This window comes from Ziziphus jujuba, chromosome 1 (genome assembly GCF_031755915.1).
Source record: "Ziziphus jujuba cultivar Dongzao chromosome 1, ASM3175591v1".
Lineage (NCBI taxonomy): Eukaryota > Viridiplantae > Streptophyta > Magnoliopsida > Rosales > Rhamnaceae > Ziziphus > Ziziphus jujuba.
The window spans coordinates 36,157,893-36,173,089 of record NC_083379.1 but is presented as its reverse complement, the minus strand read 5'-3'; the positions used below and the strand labels follow the sequence as shown (position 1 = coordinate 36,173,089).

The following is a 15,197-nucleotide window of genomic DNA, read 5'->3' as shown; positions in this document are numbered from 1 at the left end:
TTTTCCTTTTGTAAATTGCTATGTTGAGATAGAAATATGTCTGTTACACAAGTGCCTACTCAGACTCCTATGTTTCAAGTGCCTCCTCCTGCAAGTCATGTAGAGAGACTTGAGAAGTTCGATGGGGCTAATTTTAAGAGGTGGCAACAGAAGATGTTGTTCTTCTTGACTATGTTGGGTCTTGCGAGGTTTCTGACTGAAGACGCACCACCAAGTAATGAAGAAAGTGACAAAAAGACTTTGATGGCGATGGATGCGTGGAAGAATTATGATTACTTATGTTGGAATTATGTCCTAATTGGAATATCTGATCTCTTATACGGAGTGTACTATGGCACGAAGTTATCAAAAAAGCTATGGGAAACTTTGGACTGAAAGTACAAAACTGAATTTTATGGTAGGCAAATTCTTGGACTATATGATGGTAGATACCAAGCCATTGATGAGTCAAGTACATGAGTTGCAAGTGGTCATCCAAGAACTTCTAACCGAAAGGGATGTTCATTAATAAAGCCTTTCAAGTTGCTACTATGATAGAAAAGCTACCTCTTAGTTGGGGAGACTTCAGAAATTATCTCAAGCACAAAAGAAAGTAAATGGATATAGAAGTTCTTGTTGTAAAGCTTCGAATTGAAAATGACAATAGAAAGTCTGATAAAAGGTCCATGAAGGCCGGGATGAAGGTTAATGTTGTGGAGCATGGAAGTAGCTCAAGAACAAGAAGAAACCTGGAAAGAATTCTAAATTGGGGCCTAAAGGAGGCATATCCAAGAAGGCCAAGTTCCAACAATCATGACATGATGGGTCATAAAGCGGCGGATTGTAGACTACTGAAGAGCAAAAGGAACAAAGAGGCAATGATGATCGAGCACATCACAAAAGAGGTTGATGAGATTGACTTAAGCGCTGTTGTCTCTAAGGTGAACTTAGTGTGTTTTAATCCAAGAGAGTGGTGGATAGATACAGGTGCAACCCGCCACGTGTGTGCAGATAAGAGCATGTTCACCTCCTTTGAACTAAAGGCAAATGGGGAGAAGTCGTTCATGGTTAACTCTGCCACATCCGAAATCCAAAAGGAGGGCAAGATAGTCCTGAAGATGATCTCTGGGAAGAATCTGACTCTTAATAATGTATTGTATGTTCTAGATATTCGAAAGAATTTGGTGTCTAGATGGCTGCTAAGTAAACATAGATTTCACTTAGTGTTTGAGTCAGACAAGGTTATCTTGTTCAAGTATGGGATGTTTGTGGGAAAAAGACTATGTAGTCAATGGAATGTTCAAATTGAATGTAATGATTGTAAAGCCAAAGAATAATAATGATAAAGCTAGTACTTCTTCTGTTTACTTGCTTGAGTCTTCCATTTTATGACATGGTAGACTAGGTTATGTTAATTTTCATTCTCTGTGCAGGTTAATTAACTTGAATCATATTCCCACGTTTGATATTGATTCCAAATATAAGTGTGAAACTTATGTAGAGGCAAAATTAACGACATTATCATATCAAACAATTGAAAGAAATAATGAACCTTTGGATTTAATACATAGTAATGTATGTGATTTAAAGTTTGCACCGACTAGAGGTGTTAATAAGTATTTTATCATCTTTATTGATGATAGCACGAAATATTGCTTTGTATACTTGGTTAAGAGCAAGGATGAGGCTATAGAGAAATTTATTCTTTATAAAACGGAAGTTGAGAATCAACTCATCTGAAAAAATTAAAGTGACCAGAAGTGATTGTGGTGGAGAGTATGTGACTCCATTTGGAGAGTATTGTGCTCAACGTGGTATAATACAAGAAATTACTCCACCATATTCGCCACAATCAAATGGTGTGGCTAAATGGAAAAATAGAACATTAAATGAAATGATGAATGCAATACTGATAAGTTCTGGAGTACCTCATAACTTGTGGGGGGAAGCCGTTTTGTCGGCAAATGACATTTTAAATAAGGTGCTTCAAAAGGACCAAGTAAAGACACCCTATGAATTATGGAAAGGAAGACAACCTTCTTATAATTACTTACGAGTGTGGAGGTGTTTAGCTAAAGTTGTGGTACTAACTCCACAGAAAGTGAAGATAGGTCCTAAAACTGTTAATTGCATCTTTATAGTCTATGCACAAAATAGTAGTGCTCATCAGTTTCTCGTGTATAAGTTAGAAATTCCTGATATACACAAAAATACGATAACGGAATCGAGAAATGTGTCATTTTTTGAACATATTTTTCCGTATAAAGTGGAAGAAGGATCAAGTTCGTCTAAATGAACTTATGATACTATCGATGAAGATAATCATGATAGTAATTAAGAGCAAGAAACTGATGTTGGGACTGAGATTGAGCTTAGATGTAGCAAAAGAGTAAGAATAGAAAAATTCTACAGTCTGGATTTTCTTACTTATATGCTAGAAAATAAATCTTAAAGCTTTCAAAAGGCTATAAATTCTCTTGAGGGGAATTTATGGAAAGAAGCTATGAAAAGTGAGATAGATTCTATCTTACAAAATCACACTTGAGAGTTAGTGGATCTTCCTCCAAGTTGTAAACCTTTGGGTTACAAATGGATTTTTAAAAGGAAGATGAAAGCAAATGGAACTATAGATAAATACAAATCAAGGCTTGTAATTAAAGGATACAATCAACGAGAAGGCCTTGATTATTTTGATACTTATTCTCCACTGACGAGAATAAATTTCATAAAGATGGTACTGGCGATCGCTGCTTTGTAGGATCTTGAGGTATATCAAATGGATGTGAAAGCATCCTTTCTTAATGGAGATCTTAATGAAGAGATTTATATGGAGCAACCCGAAGGTTTCTCTGCTCCAGGATAAAACAAGAAAGTCTGTAGATTGGTGAAATCCTTGTATGCTTTGTAGGATCTTGAGGTATATCAAATGGATTGAAAACAGCTTTTCTTAATGGAGATCTTGATGAAGAGATTTATATGGAGCAACCTGAAGGTTTCTCTGCTCCAGGATAAGAAAAGAAAGTCTGTAGATTGGTAAAATCCTTGTATGGACTTAAACAAAGTCTAAAGCAATGGCATCAAAAATTTGATAATGCCATGCTTAGTGATGGATTTAAAATAAGTTAGTGTGATAAATGCATCTACGTAAAAGATATAGAGAATGGATATATCATCTTTATTTGTATGTAGATGACATACTCATTATGGGTAGTGACGAAAATATGATCTGAACTATGAAAGCCATGTTAAAATCGAAATTTGACATGAAGGATATGGGGCTTACTGATGTGATTTTAGGAATGAAAATCACTAGGACTTCGAATGGAATCATTCTTAGTCAAATGCATTATGCAGATAAAATATTGGCTAATTTTAGTAAAGATGATACTTGTATAGCCAAAATGCTCATTGATGTGAGTTTACATCTATCCAAGAAAGGAGAGAGTGTATCTCAAGTGAAATATGTAAGGGTGATTAAAAGTCTAATATACTTAATGAATTGTACAAGACCAGACTTAGCCTACGCTATAAGTAGACTAAGTAGATACACGAATAATCCAAATGATGATTATTGGAAGGAATCTTTAGAGTATTAAGATAGTTACGATATACTCGTGAATATGGACTGGATTATACTAGATATTCTACTGTATTAGAATAATATAGTGATGCTAACTGAATATCAGATATCAAAGATTTAAAATCCACTAGTGGCTATGTATTTACATTAGCGGGTGTAGCTGTAATGTGGAAGTCCTCAAAACAAATAGTAATAGCTCGATCCATGATGGAATTTAAGTTCATCGCATTAGATAAATATGGTGAAGAGGCAGAATAGCTATGCCAATTTTTAGAGGACATTCCAAGGTGGCCGAAACCTGTGCCAATAATAAGTATACATTATGATAGTCAATCTGCGATTGGCAGGGCACAGAATGTTATATATAATGGAAAATCTAGACACATACATTGTAGACACAATTCCATTAGACAGTTAATCTCAACTGGAGTTATCTCAATAGACTATGTAAAGTCGAAAGATAACATTGCAGATCCACTAATCAAAGGGTTAAATAGATTATTTGAGAAATCATCGAGGGGAATGGGATTAAAGCTCGTGAGTAAAGTTGATATGATGGAAATCCAACCTAGTTGACTGGAGATCCCAAGATCTAGGTTCAATGGGACAACGCAATTGTAAAGGCTGCTATGGATCACTATGAGGGTTAATCTTTTGCCCATTCCTATGATGAAACAATGATAGAAAAAGGTTAAGCATAAAGTATGCTTTTAATGATTCTAATAAGTGTGTGTTTAGTAATCTTTGCACAGTGATGCTAATTACATTGGAAAAAGGAATCACCTATATGAGAGAGAAGAGTGGCCGCTTCAAAGGGGAATTGTTAAGGGCGCAATTATTTAGAAACTCTCGTAGAACTAGGCAGGTGTTCAAGGCCAAAATGAACACAACTGTGAGAACTGAAGTGTACTAGGAAGGAATCTGTATGAACTATGTTGTCATTTATACAAACGACGAAATGGTTCATAGATATCATATCTACTATTAGTCAGTAAAGAAGATATAGTCTCACAAGGGAATGTTCAAAGCGTAACATCTACCTACCCTATGCAGGTTTCAACTGCAGAGCTTTACCACCAGAGTCTTGCATGGTCCATAGTAGTCAAATCATTCATGTGAGGGATTGTAATGTTTTTTAGGAATTTTTATGATTTTTTTTAATGGACTTTAATGGGCCTTTAATGCATTAAAATGAATTTAATTTGTTTTTCCATTTTTGAGTTTTGAAAAAGGAGAAGAAAAAAGGGAAAAAGTGGTTTTTTAGATTCTTCTTCTTCCCCTTCACATGGTTTAACAGAAAGAGAGAAAAAAATTGTTTTTTGGCATATTTTGCATACTGTGAGTGTGGTAAAGATCTGATGCATTGAAAGTTCGAAAGGAAAGCTTTGGAGGTGCTATGTCTGAGAGCTCAAGAATACGTTGTATCCTGAAAGATGACCGTCGGAAAATACCATCACCGGTGAGACAAGAATAGTCTTAAGAACACTGTGGTACCATACAAGCCTCGGATAATTTGTTCAATCAACATATCACCAAACTAAGAAAGATACAGGTTCTTAATAATTTTATTTTATTTTATTTTCCTGTATTTTGATTACATATTTTAGATCCACATGTATTTACATATATTTATATATTATTTCTTACACTTAGAACACAAGAAGCAGAGGAGTTCGTACATACTATGGTGAGATGACTCCATGCATCTTGAGAAATGGGAAATTTGGTGACAAGAGACACCACTGACGGCATCAGAGAAGAAATGATGCCATGAAGTTGGAACTTATCTTGCCTCATCCAGAAAATACAATCTTCATTTGGAACAATCTTATCATTGTCGTAGATCATCGGTGATGGACATAGTTTCGAACAGTCAAGATACCCAACCATGTCGTAACCATATAGCAAGGCATTAATTTGAGCTTTCCAAGCAGGGAAGTTAGTCCTGCTGAGTTTAATGGGAAGCTATAAGCAGTGAGTGTAATGAGCAAGGCAATTTGAAGAAGGGATGGAGATCCAGCGAGAACAACAGGGGTTGATTTAGTTGCGGCGCTACTGGTAGTGTAGTAGGAACTATCGATAACTGTCATTGTAAGAAAGAAAAAAGAAAAAAAAAGAAATAAAATATACCCCAGGATCTTAAGTCGTTTGAGCAGAGGTGTTCTGATACAATAATAAGAATTTTACACACTTGTTGAATGCAAAAAGTGTATCTTCATTCACTGACCCTTTGGGTATGGGTATCTACAGACGTTTACATACAATTAATTTAAGGAAAGAATAATTCTACATAATTAGCTATACCAAAAAATAATACAATCAAGAAAAGAATTATGGACAAGTCAACATAGAAAATCAAGGACTTAATCTGGTGACATTGCCAGTGATAGGTGAATCTGAGTTGGAAGAGGATTCTTCCTTAATAAATTCCAAGCATAGCAGTGACAAATATAACCAGTGGTTTGATTTAGAACTACCCTTTACTTTGCAGATTCATTTTTAAGGTAAAAATTGTAGCTAACTTCATGTTTTTCGGAAACAAATTTGAAGTTGAAAAAAGGGTTGGGTTTTAACTGTGGTGGACCACTGTATCTAAGACCATTCCAGGGGCCACACTGATGGTACTTCTCTGAGCCTTTCCACATGATAGATTGAGGATGATTACAAAGTGTTATCCCCCATGTGCAGTCTCCTGAAGAAGGGTCATCAAGGCCCTCCCATGACGATAAATGCCATTCAAGGCCTTTTTCAAGTTCCATCCCAGATTCATACCTGGCAATAAGGTATTAGTAGGATGATCAAAACTTTGCCACACATAGTTATCTGAATTCTCATCTTTCTTATCTCTTAGCACCACATTTCCAGTATCTAAAAGCTATAATATTGGAGCCTGGACAAATTTAGTTGGGCTTGCTGACCAACCAACACAACTCTTCTAGCCTAGAAGGACATGGCCTGTTTTGTTTATCATCAAAGTCCCAGAAGAATCATTGATTGCAGGCTTGCTACCCAAACAACAGTTTTAACTGGGATATCCTTGTATCAAATTCCCACTTATCTATCTGTGGAGTTACCTGGATTGAAGAAACCCAGTTCAAATTTTCCATAATTGGAAACTAAGTTGCTGTTCACACGGATGGATTGGGTACTAGAAGTGGTGTCAACTGTCATGGACAACTCAGAGAAGAAAGCTATTAGAATGGTACTCAAAAATGTAAAAGAAAGAATCCCTATTTCTTCCTTGATTAGCCAAGTAATTTCACCAGATTCTTCTGAGCAGTAGTACACTGATATTATTCAAGTTGTCCCAATTTAATTTTAATCAATTGTTTGAGTTTTTTTTTTTTTTTTTTTTTTTTGCATTTTAATTTATTTTGTTAATTTCCTTTTCCCACTTTTTAATCCCATAAATTATATTAATTTCTAACAAGATTAGTGTTTTTTTCTTCTCTTTTGTCCCGAGAAGTATCTTTATTTTTATATAAACTTTTAGTGATTCTCCTATGAAATTATTTTAATAGATTTTATATTAGAATATCTTTTAAAGTTTACGCAATATCACTTTTTTTTTTTTTTTTGAGGAAATGTAATATCATATATAAAATTACTATACTCTTCATAGAAAATATAATGACAAATTTAAAACAATTATGGAGAAATATTTCATAGGAAAATCAACATGAAAATTTGTCGTCCTGAACAGAGAAATTGAAAATATAAAAAGCTACTCGATTCTATTCTTTGTATAAACATGAGAAATTGTAATTTCCTTATACCAATTTCATAGGAAGAGCTACATACAGTAGTTGTAAGTGTAGGAAAGTTTGAGATCTGAACTGAAAAAAAAAAAAAAAAAAAGCCTAGCAAATTTTATTCTACTGAAGAGAACTTAAGCACTTTTATACACGTAAATGGTTACAGCTTGAGAAATATCAGTATCAAGTATGTCAACTTGGCTGGAAAATGGTTAGGAGTATTGTACATACATTTGCTTTTCTAAATTTTATTTTATTTTTTTACTCTCTTCTTCTCTTTGTGTATCCAATATTCATTTAAAGGTTGAACAATTGGTTAACTTTCAGCAAAAAGGAATCAGGACCATTTAAGATATTTTTTCATTTTTATTCACACAAACTAGCTTGCTAAAACTATGACAAAGGAAATGTATTGATGACTAAAAGCGAATATACTAGGCCCGTAACTACAAACCTCTATCGAGGTGCTAAAAGAGTTACTGTAATTTCACTGGTTGAAGGGAATTCAACCTTCTTCGGTGAAGAATATGCTGCAACAGGGGCTACACCTAATGAGAAAGCAGGTCGTTTGGGCTGAGGCAAAGCACTTTCACTACCCAACATCACAACCACATAAGACATGCTTGGCCTGTCTTCAGGGTGCTCTTGCACACATAAAAGACCAATATGAATGCAACGCAGCACCTCAAAAAGGTTGCTTGAGTCCTTGAAGCATGGATTGATAAGTTCCAAAGGTCTGCCTTCTAACCACAATCTCCATGCCTATAACATAGGAAGTCAAATTTCTCAATCAGGGTGCTCAGTTATTAAGTCAAGACACCATTGATCTTGAGATCTCATATATATATATATATATATATATGTCTAAGAGGTAGGTTGAGAATGATTTGTATAGTATATCATTGGTTTTTTAAGTGAAGATTAAAAACAAATTACAAATCGGCACTTACTTGTCCAATAAGGTTTAAACTGTGGTTTAGATGATAGAAACCTCTATTTTTATTTCCACTTATTATCTCCAGCAACAAAATCCCAAAGCTAAATACGTCTGACTTCACCGAGAAAAGACCATCTATGGCATACTCAGGTGCCATGTAACCGCTGCCAAGACATCATTGATACCAATATTGATTAGATGAAAATTTGAAGCAGAGAGAATTTGAAAGAAATACTTACTATGTTCCAACCACTCTTCTTGTATTCCCTTCACTTTGATCTCCACCAAAAGTTCTTGCCATACCAAAATCTGAAATTTTTGGATTCATTTCATTATCCAGTAAAACATTGCTGGCTTTGAGATCTCTGTGTATGATCCTTAATCTTGAATCTTGATGAAGATATAGTATCCCCCTTGCAATTCCGCAGATTATGTGGTAGCGCTTGGACCAATCTAACAGTTTACTTTTTGTTTGATCTGCAGAGAAATCAATCCAATATCTAAACATGATTTAATGGAAATTTCAGTGCAATCCTAATTAAACTTGCGAGGCTTGTGAGGCAAAACAAACCAAAAATGAAGTAGTCCAGGCTTTTGTTGGGCATATATTCATAAATTAGCATTTTTTCTTCCCCTTGAAAGCAAAAACCAAGAAGCTTTACTAGATTTCTGTGTTGACGTTTTGCAATTAGAATGACTTCATTTTTGAATTAATTCTGCCCCTGTTCTGAACTCCTAGAAAGCCTCTTCACAGCAATTTCCTGGCCGTCTTCTAGTGTACCCTGAAAATATATTTCTAGAAGGATAAGTTATTGTAATACTAAGATTTGTGTTGCTTTTGACGGTTCTGTCAGCAAGCTGTGGAATCACCTTGTAAACAGGTCCAAAACCTCCTTCCCCAAGCTTGTTGCTACTTGAAAAGTTTGCTGTGGCCTTAACAATCTTATCTAGGCCAAAGAAAAGCACCTCCAGGTTTTCTGTTTGGCCTTCATTTCTCTTATTTTTTATTCTTACACCGTTCCATGCATTGTCTAATAATAATGAACAAATAAAAAATAAAAAAAACGTTGTTTCAGATTAAGAAATGAAAATGTGAACATAAAGCAATATGTTTGAATTTGGATATAATAAAAATTACCCATTGATTTAACGTGGAAGCTAAATATCACATTCCAATTTCATGATCATGGAAGCAACTAACCCAAGAATTTTTTTTTTCTTGTTTTTGGTCAACAAATATCACTTTATGGACAATATTATATTAAATTGGACTATATGTCTAAAGAAAATGTTTTTGCAAATTGAGCCATATATTATACTTTTTTGAAGCTGTCATTATTCTGAATTCCTAATAAGCAGCAGGATAAGTTTAGCAGGCATCACAGTGGAATACTGGATATCTACTAGCAAGAGCAACCTTATTGTTTGTTTTGGTTTTTTCAAGTTACCCGAAGTGATGGAGTAGGATATATATATATATACATATAGCGCACTGGTGCAAAAGAAATTTTTGAAGTTGAAGGATGTAACACAACATCTTTTGTGCTAACCATTTTACCAACGAGAGAAAGAGGATGTCACACAACAATGTTGAATGTGCTGCAGTTACTTGCTACTGTGGAACTTTATAATAGAACATGGTTCTGTTATATAAAAGGTTCAAAAAGCTGTTAGGATTTACCTTCTAAGCCTTTCCTTGCCCTGATTTTTCGTATGCAATGAACAAGCAAAAATGTCCCACCGACCACAAAAATGACAGCCAAGACCTCCACTACCATCTTCAACTTATGTTCACCATTCGCACCTTCACATTTAATATTGGAACAGCATTCAAATGTATCAAAATATCATCACAGCTTAAAGATAATAAAAAAGAAGCTAATAACGAGGCAAGTTTTACAAATCTAATGAAAACAGAATCATTATGTGAAAGACAAGGAAAATAAGCAGATAAGAAAATGATTGCTTACCTAGCTCTGAAGCATGCATTCGAACATGTAGATTTTGCCCACCAACTTGAAGCTCTCTAATATCAATCAAGTCCCCAAACCACATAGCACAGCTACTTCCTTTTCCACTGATATCAGAAATTGTATAAGCCGTACAAGAACAATTGCTCATGCATTTGGCTTTGCATTCCTTAAGATTCATACTGCCATTTACCCAAGTATATGTAGTATCAGGCAATTTCAAGCCACTAATTTTGACAAACGCAGATGAATGTTTGTCGTGGCAGGTTAATGGTTTATTCCGTACGCATCCTTGAGACCAGTCCATGAAGTTTCCTTTTGGCTTGAAACCCTTGAAACATTGGCAAACAGGGGCCTCCCAAATGACACAGTTTCCGTAGGCCCCACACAAACCATACCCGTCACAATTGTCTCTTGGCATTGATGAGAACACATCCCAACTTTGAGTTTCTGAATTCCAAGCACAGCGTTCCCGAATATAACCATTGGTCTGGTTCACAACAATCCTTGTTTTTACAGATTCATTTTTGAGGTGAAAGATGTAGTAAACTTCATCTTTATGGTTAACAAATTCGAAAGTGAATAACAAGTTGGGTTTTAACTCTGGATTACCAGTGTATCGAAGGCCATTCCAGGGGCCATCACGATAGTACTTTTTGGAGCCTTTCCACGTTTGACCCTCGGGATAGTTATGAAGTTCAATCCTCCAAGAAAAGTCTCCCGGAGAAGGGTCATCAGGACTCTTCCATGATACTATACGGCGTTCAAGACCAGTTTTCAAGTCCCATCCGAGTTTCATACCTGGTAATAAAGTATCAGTAGGATAATCAAAACTCTGCCACAGATAGTTCTCTGAATTCTCATCTTTCTCATCTCTTAGTACTAGATTTCCTGTATCCAAAAGCTGCAATATTGGAGCCTGGACAGATTGAGTTGGACTTGCTGACCAAACAACACTACTCTTCTGTCGAAGAAGGACAAGATGTCCTGTTCTGTTAATCATCAAAGTTCCGGAAGAGTCATTGATTGGATTCTGCCGGTTTGCCACCCAAACAACAGTTTTAAATGGGATATCCTTGTACCATATTCCCACGTATCTGTTTGTGGAACTCCCTGGACTGAAGAAACCCAGTTCAAATCTTCCATGTTTGGAGACTAAGCTGCTGTTCTCACTGATGGACTGGGATCCAGAAATGGTGTCAACTGCCACTGACAACTCGGAGAATAAAGCTATCAGAATGGTACTCAAAAATGTAAAAGAAAGAATCCCCATTTCTTCCTGTTTTGGCCAAAGCTCTCTGCTTTATTAGAAGTTAATGAAATGTTTACGGGCTTAGCCATTGATCCAGATTCTTGTAAGCAATAAAAATTATTCTAGTTGTTCCATTATTCTAAATTTCAATACTTACTTGGAAATTTCTTATAGAGAAGCAATATTATATTGTTCTACTTACTCAGAATTCTACATTTCTATACTATATTATAATTATTCAAGTTGTCACATTATTGATGAGTGAGGTATATTATAATTATTCAAGTTGTCACATTATTGATGAGTGAGGTTCTTGGTAGTTTACTTAAACAGTATTCTTTAAGCCGAGCAAAGAGTTGAATACCCTTTTTGCAACATGACTTGGCTTAATGGATATGTCTCATCATTGACTACAACTCTTTCGTTTGACTAAAAAACAAAAGTTGAAACGGCAATAAAAAATATATAGCCATAAATATTATATACAATGTTAATTAATTAATAATAATTACAAAAAAAATTCAACAGAAAATAAATATTATATTATATTTTGATATATATTTTATATATATATAATTCATTAATATGTGAATGCATTAATATATATATATATATATATTTCATAATTGAAATTGATACGGCAATGATCAGTTTTGGTGGCAATAAACCAGCATCTGCTTCAATTCTTGTCAAAATTTAAAATAAATGAATAAATAAAGAAATAAAGGTAGATATAGGATCGTAGAAATCTTTTCTAATCTTAATCTTTTCTAATCTTTGAGATTGGTGAAATTTTTCAGAGACTCACTGACAGAAAGTTAGATTCCCATGTCCCAAGTGGTGGCAAAGAGTTTTGGAACGAGTCAAATACCAGTGGATGTAAACTACTAAAGAATCTTGAAGCCTTAAAATATTTGTAGGCCTTCTCTTCAATCATGATTGGTTGGCCCAGCTCAATCATATTTTTTTACATGGTTAACAAATTAAACAAAATTACATGTAGATTTTATAAGTTACACCACTGTACATCTATCTTATAATCATTATTGTATCTTCTCAATTATCCATAAAAGAGCTTCGTCTTTTCAACTTTTTTTTTTTTTGGTTGGTTTTGTTCTCTAAAGCTTCTTTTTCGTTTTTACAAACAATCTTCTAATTTTTCGCCCAAGGCATAATGATTTGACCAATTTTTTTGTTTTACATGTTAATCTTTTATAAATATTTATACTTTAATACAAAAATTTTAAAATTGGAAAATGAATCTTAATCTTTGAAAAAAAATTATACTTTAATACAAAAATTTTGAAATTAGAAAATAAATCTTTAAAGGTAAGGATTTAAATTTTAATAGGGTAATATGGGCCTCATTTTTAATTTCCATATTGGCATGTGTCTCAGGATAAGTTGAAAAAAAAATTTCAAGAGAATATTTCTATATATTTTTATATATACAATTATTTTCTATATTTTTATGTGTTATCCCACATAAAAAGTTTATCGAAAATTTCTGCACTGGAAAATTACATACACATATATATATTTGTAGTGTACGTCTGTTTAATTCGTTACGGATAAAATACAAAAGATGAGTAAGAAGATGATGTTAAATCTGAAATTTGATTTTATTACTTTTAATGTTTTCAACGGTCAACTGAAGGCAAAATTATTAAAGGAAAGAGTCATATATAAGTGATAAGTCGATGACTTTGCCGACCAAGAAAAAGCCAATGACCATGTGAGTCTTGTGGTCCGTCAATAAAAAATGGAATAATATTCATAAAATTTTGTCTAATTAGTTAATAGGTGTAACTGTTAGAGAAAGAGAGAAAGAGAGAAAGAGAGAGAGAGAGAGAGGAAAAAACTAATAAAAAAATAAAAAACAACTTCAAAAGACTTTTTATTTTGATTTTTTAATATAAAAATTATTTGATTTTGTAAATACAGAAGCCGAGAGCATTTCTGTAATCTTTATTTTAAAATTTTTAAACTAAAAAGTATTTTGACAAATTTTTAAAAATAAACAGTGAGATTTTCTATTCAACTTCAATAGCACTTATATGATTACTTTTTATTTATACTTTTTCCATAAATAGTTATAATTTTATCTTTTCCCTCTCTTTTTCCCCCTCCCTCTAGCAAAGTATTCTCTCTACGCCAAGGTATAGTATTGTTAGCAGGCATCACAGTTAAAGTATTCCTACTAGATTTTTACTGAAAAGAATAACCTCACTTGTCATTGGTTATGGTTTTTCAAAGTTACCCCAAAACAAAATGGAGCAGGATATATATGTACGGCATACTGGTTCAAAAAAGTAACTTCTTGAAGTTGAACTTGAAGGATGTCACACAACAATGTTGAATGTGCTCCAGTTACTTGCAGCTCAAGTAAACTGTTCGAATGTGATGTTGTGGAACTCTATAATTTAACATGGTTCTGGTATATATATGATTTGAAAAGCTGTTCAAGACTTACCTTCTAAGCCTTTCCTTACCCTGACTTTGCGGATATAATAAGCAATTAAGAACATCCACAAACCACAAAAATGACAGCCATAACCTTCACAGCTATCATTATACAAAAGAAATGGAAAATAAGCAGTTAAGAAATGGAAAATAAGCAGATAAGAAAACGATTGCATACCTAAATCTGAAGCATGTATTCGAACATAAGGATCTTGCCCACCATCTTGAAGCTCTCTAATATCAATCAAGTCACCAGACCACATGGCACAGCCACTACCTCCTTCTCTGATATCAGTATTCAAATAAGCTATAGAAGAACAATTGCTCAAGCATTTGGTTTTGCATTCCTTGAGATTCAATGGTACATTCACTCTAGAATATGTAGTATCTGGCAATTTCAAGCCTGAAATTCGACAAATGCAGATGAATCTTTGCAAAGGCAGTTCCATATTTATTCCGTATAAATCCTTGGGATCACTCCATGAAGTTCCCTTTTTGCTTGACTTCAAACATAGGCAAACAGGGGATTCTCCAATGATACAGTTTCCATAAGCGCCACAGAGCATATATGTCACACTCATCACTTGTCACTGATGCAAATACATGCCAACTTTGAGTCCCTGAATTCCAAGCATAGTGGTGACCAATATAACCATTGGTTTGATTCAGAACTACCCTTGATTTTGCAGATTCATTTTCGAATAAAGGGTTGGGTTTCAACTGTGGTGCACCACTATATGTAAGACCATTCCAGGGGCCACTCCAATAGTGCTTATCTGAGCCTTTCCACATAAGAGATTGAGGATAGTTATAAAGTGTTATCCCCCACGTTTTCAAGTGCCATCCCACCTCCATACCTGGTAATAAATTATCAGTAGGATAATCAAAATGCTGCACAGATACTTGTCTGAATTCTCATCATCTTTCTCATCTATTAGTACTAGATTTCCAGAATCCAAAAGCTGTAATATTGGAGCTTGGACAGATTGAGTTGGGCTTGCTGACCAAACAACACTAATCTTCTGTCCAAGAAGGAAAAGATGGCCTGTGCTGCTTATCATCATAGTCCTTAAATAGTCATTGATTGGGTTCTGCTGGTTTGCCACCCAAACAACAGTTTGAACTGCAATATTGTTATACCAGGCTCCCGTGTATCTGTTTGTGGATCTACCTGGACTGAAGAAATCCAGTTAAAATCTTCCATATTCCGAAACTAAGGTGCTGTTCTCACTGATGAACTGGGTTCCAGAAATGGTGGCAA

At 34.5% G+C, this 15,197-nt stretch overlaps 1 protein-coding gene across 1 annotated transcript; it reads right to left on the bottom strand.

Moving 5' to 3' along the window:
• Nucleotides 1–7,449: 7,449 nt before the first annotated feature.
• Nucleotides 7,450–11,638, bottom strand: LOC107430682 (G-type lectin S-receptor-like serine/threonine-protein kinase At4g27290). Its single transcript, XM_048476822.2, is given in 7 exon segments — nt 7,450–8,076; nt 8,265–8,415; nt 8,491–8,728; nt 8,823–9,033; nt 9,122–9,282; nt 9,933–10,055; nt 10,222–11,638. Coding segments are annotated over 7 exon segments (2,463 nt in total). The 5' UTR covers nt 11,495–11,638; the 3' UTR covers nt 7,450–7,770.
• Nucleotides 11,639–15,197: the final 3,559 nt, after the last annotated feature.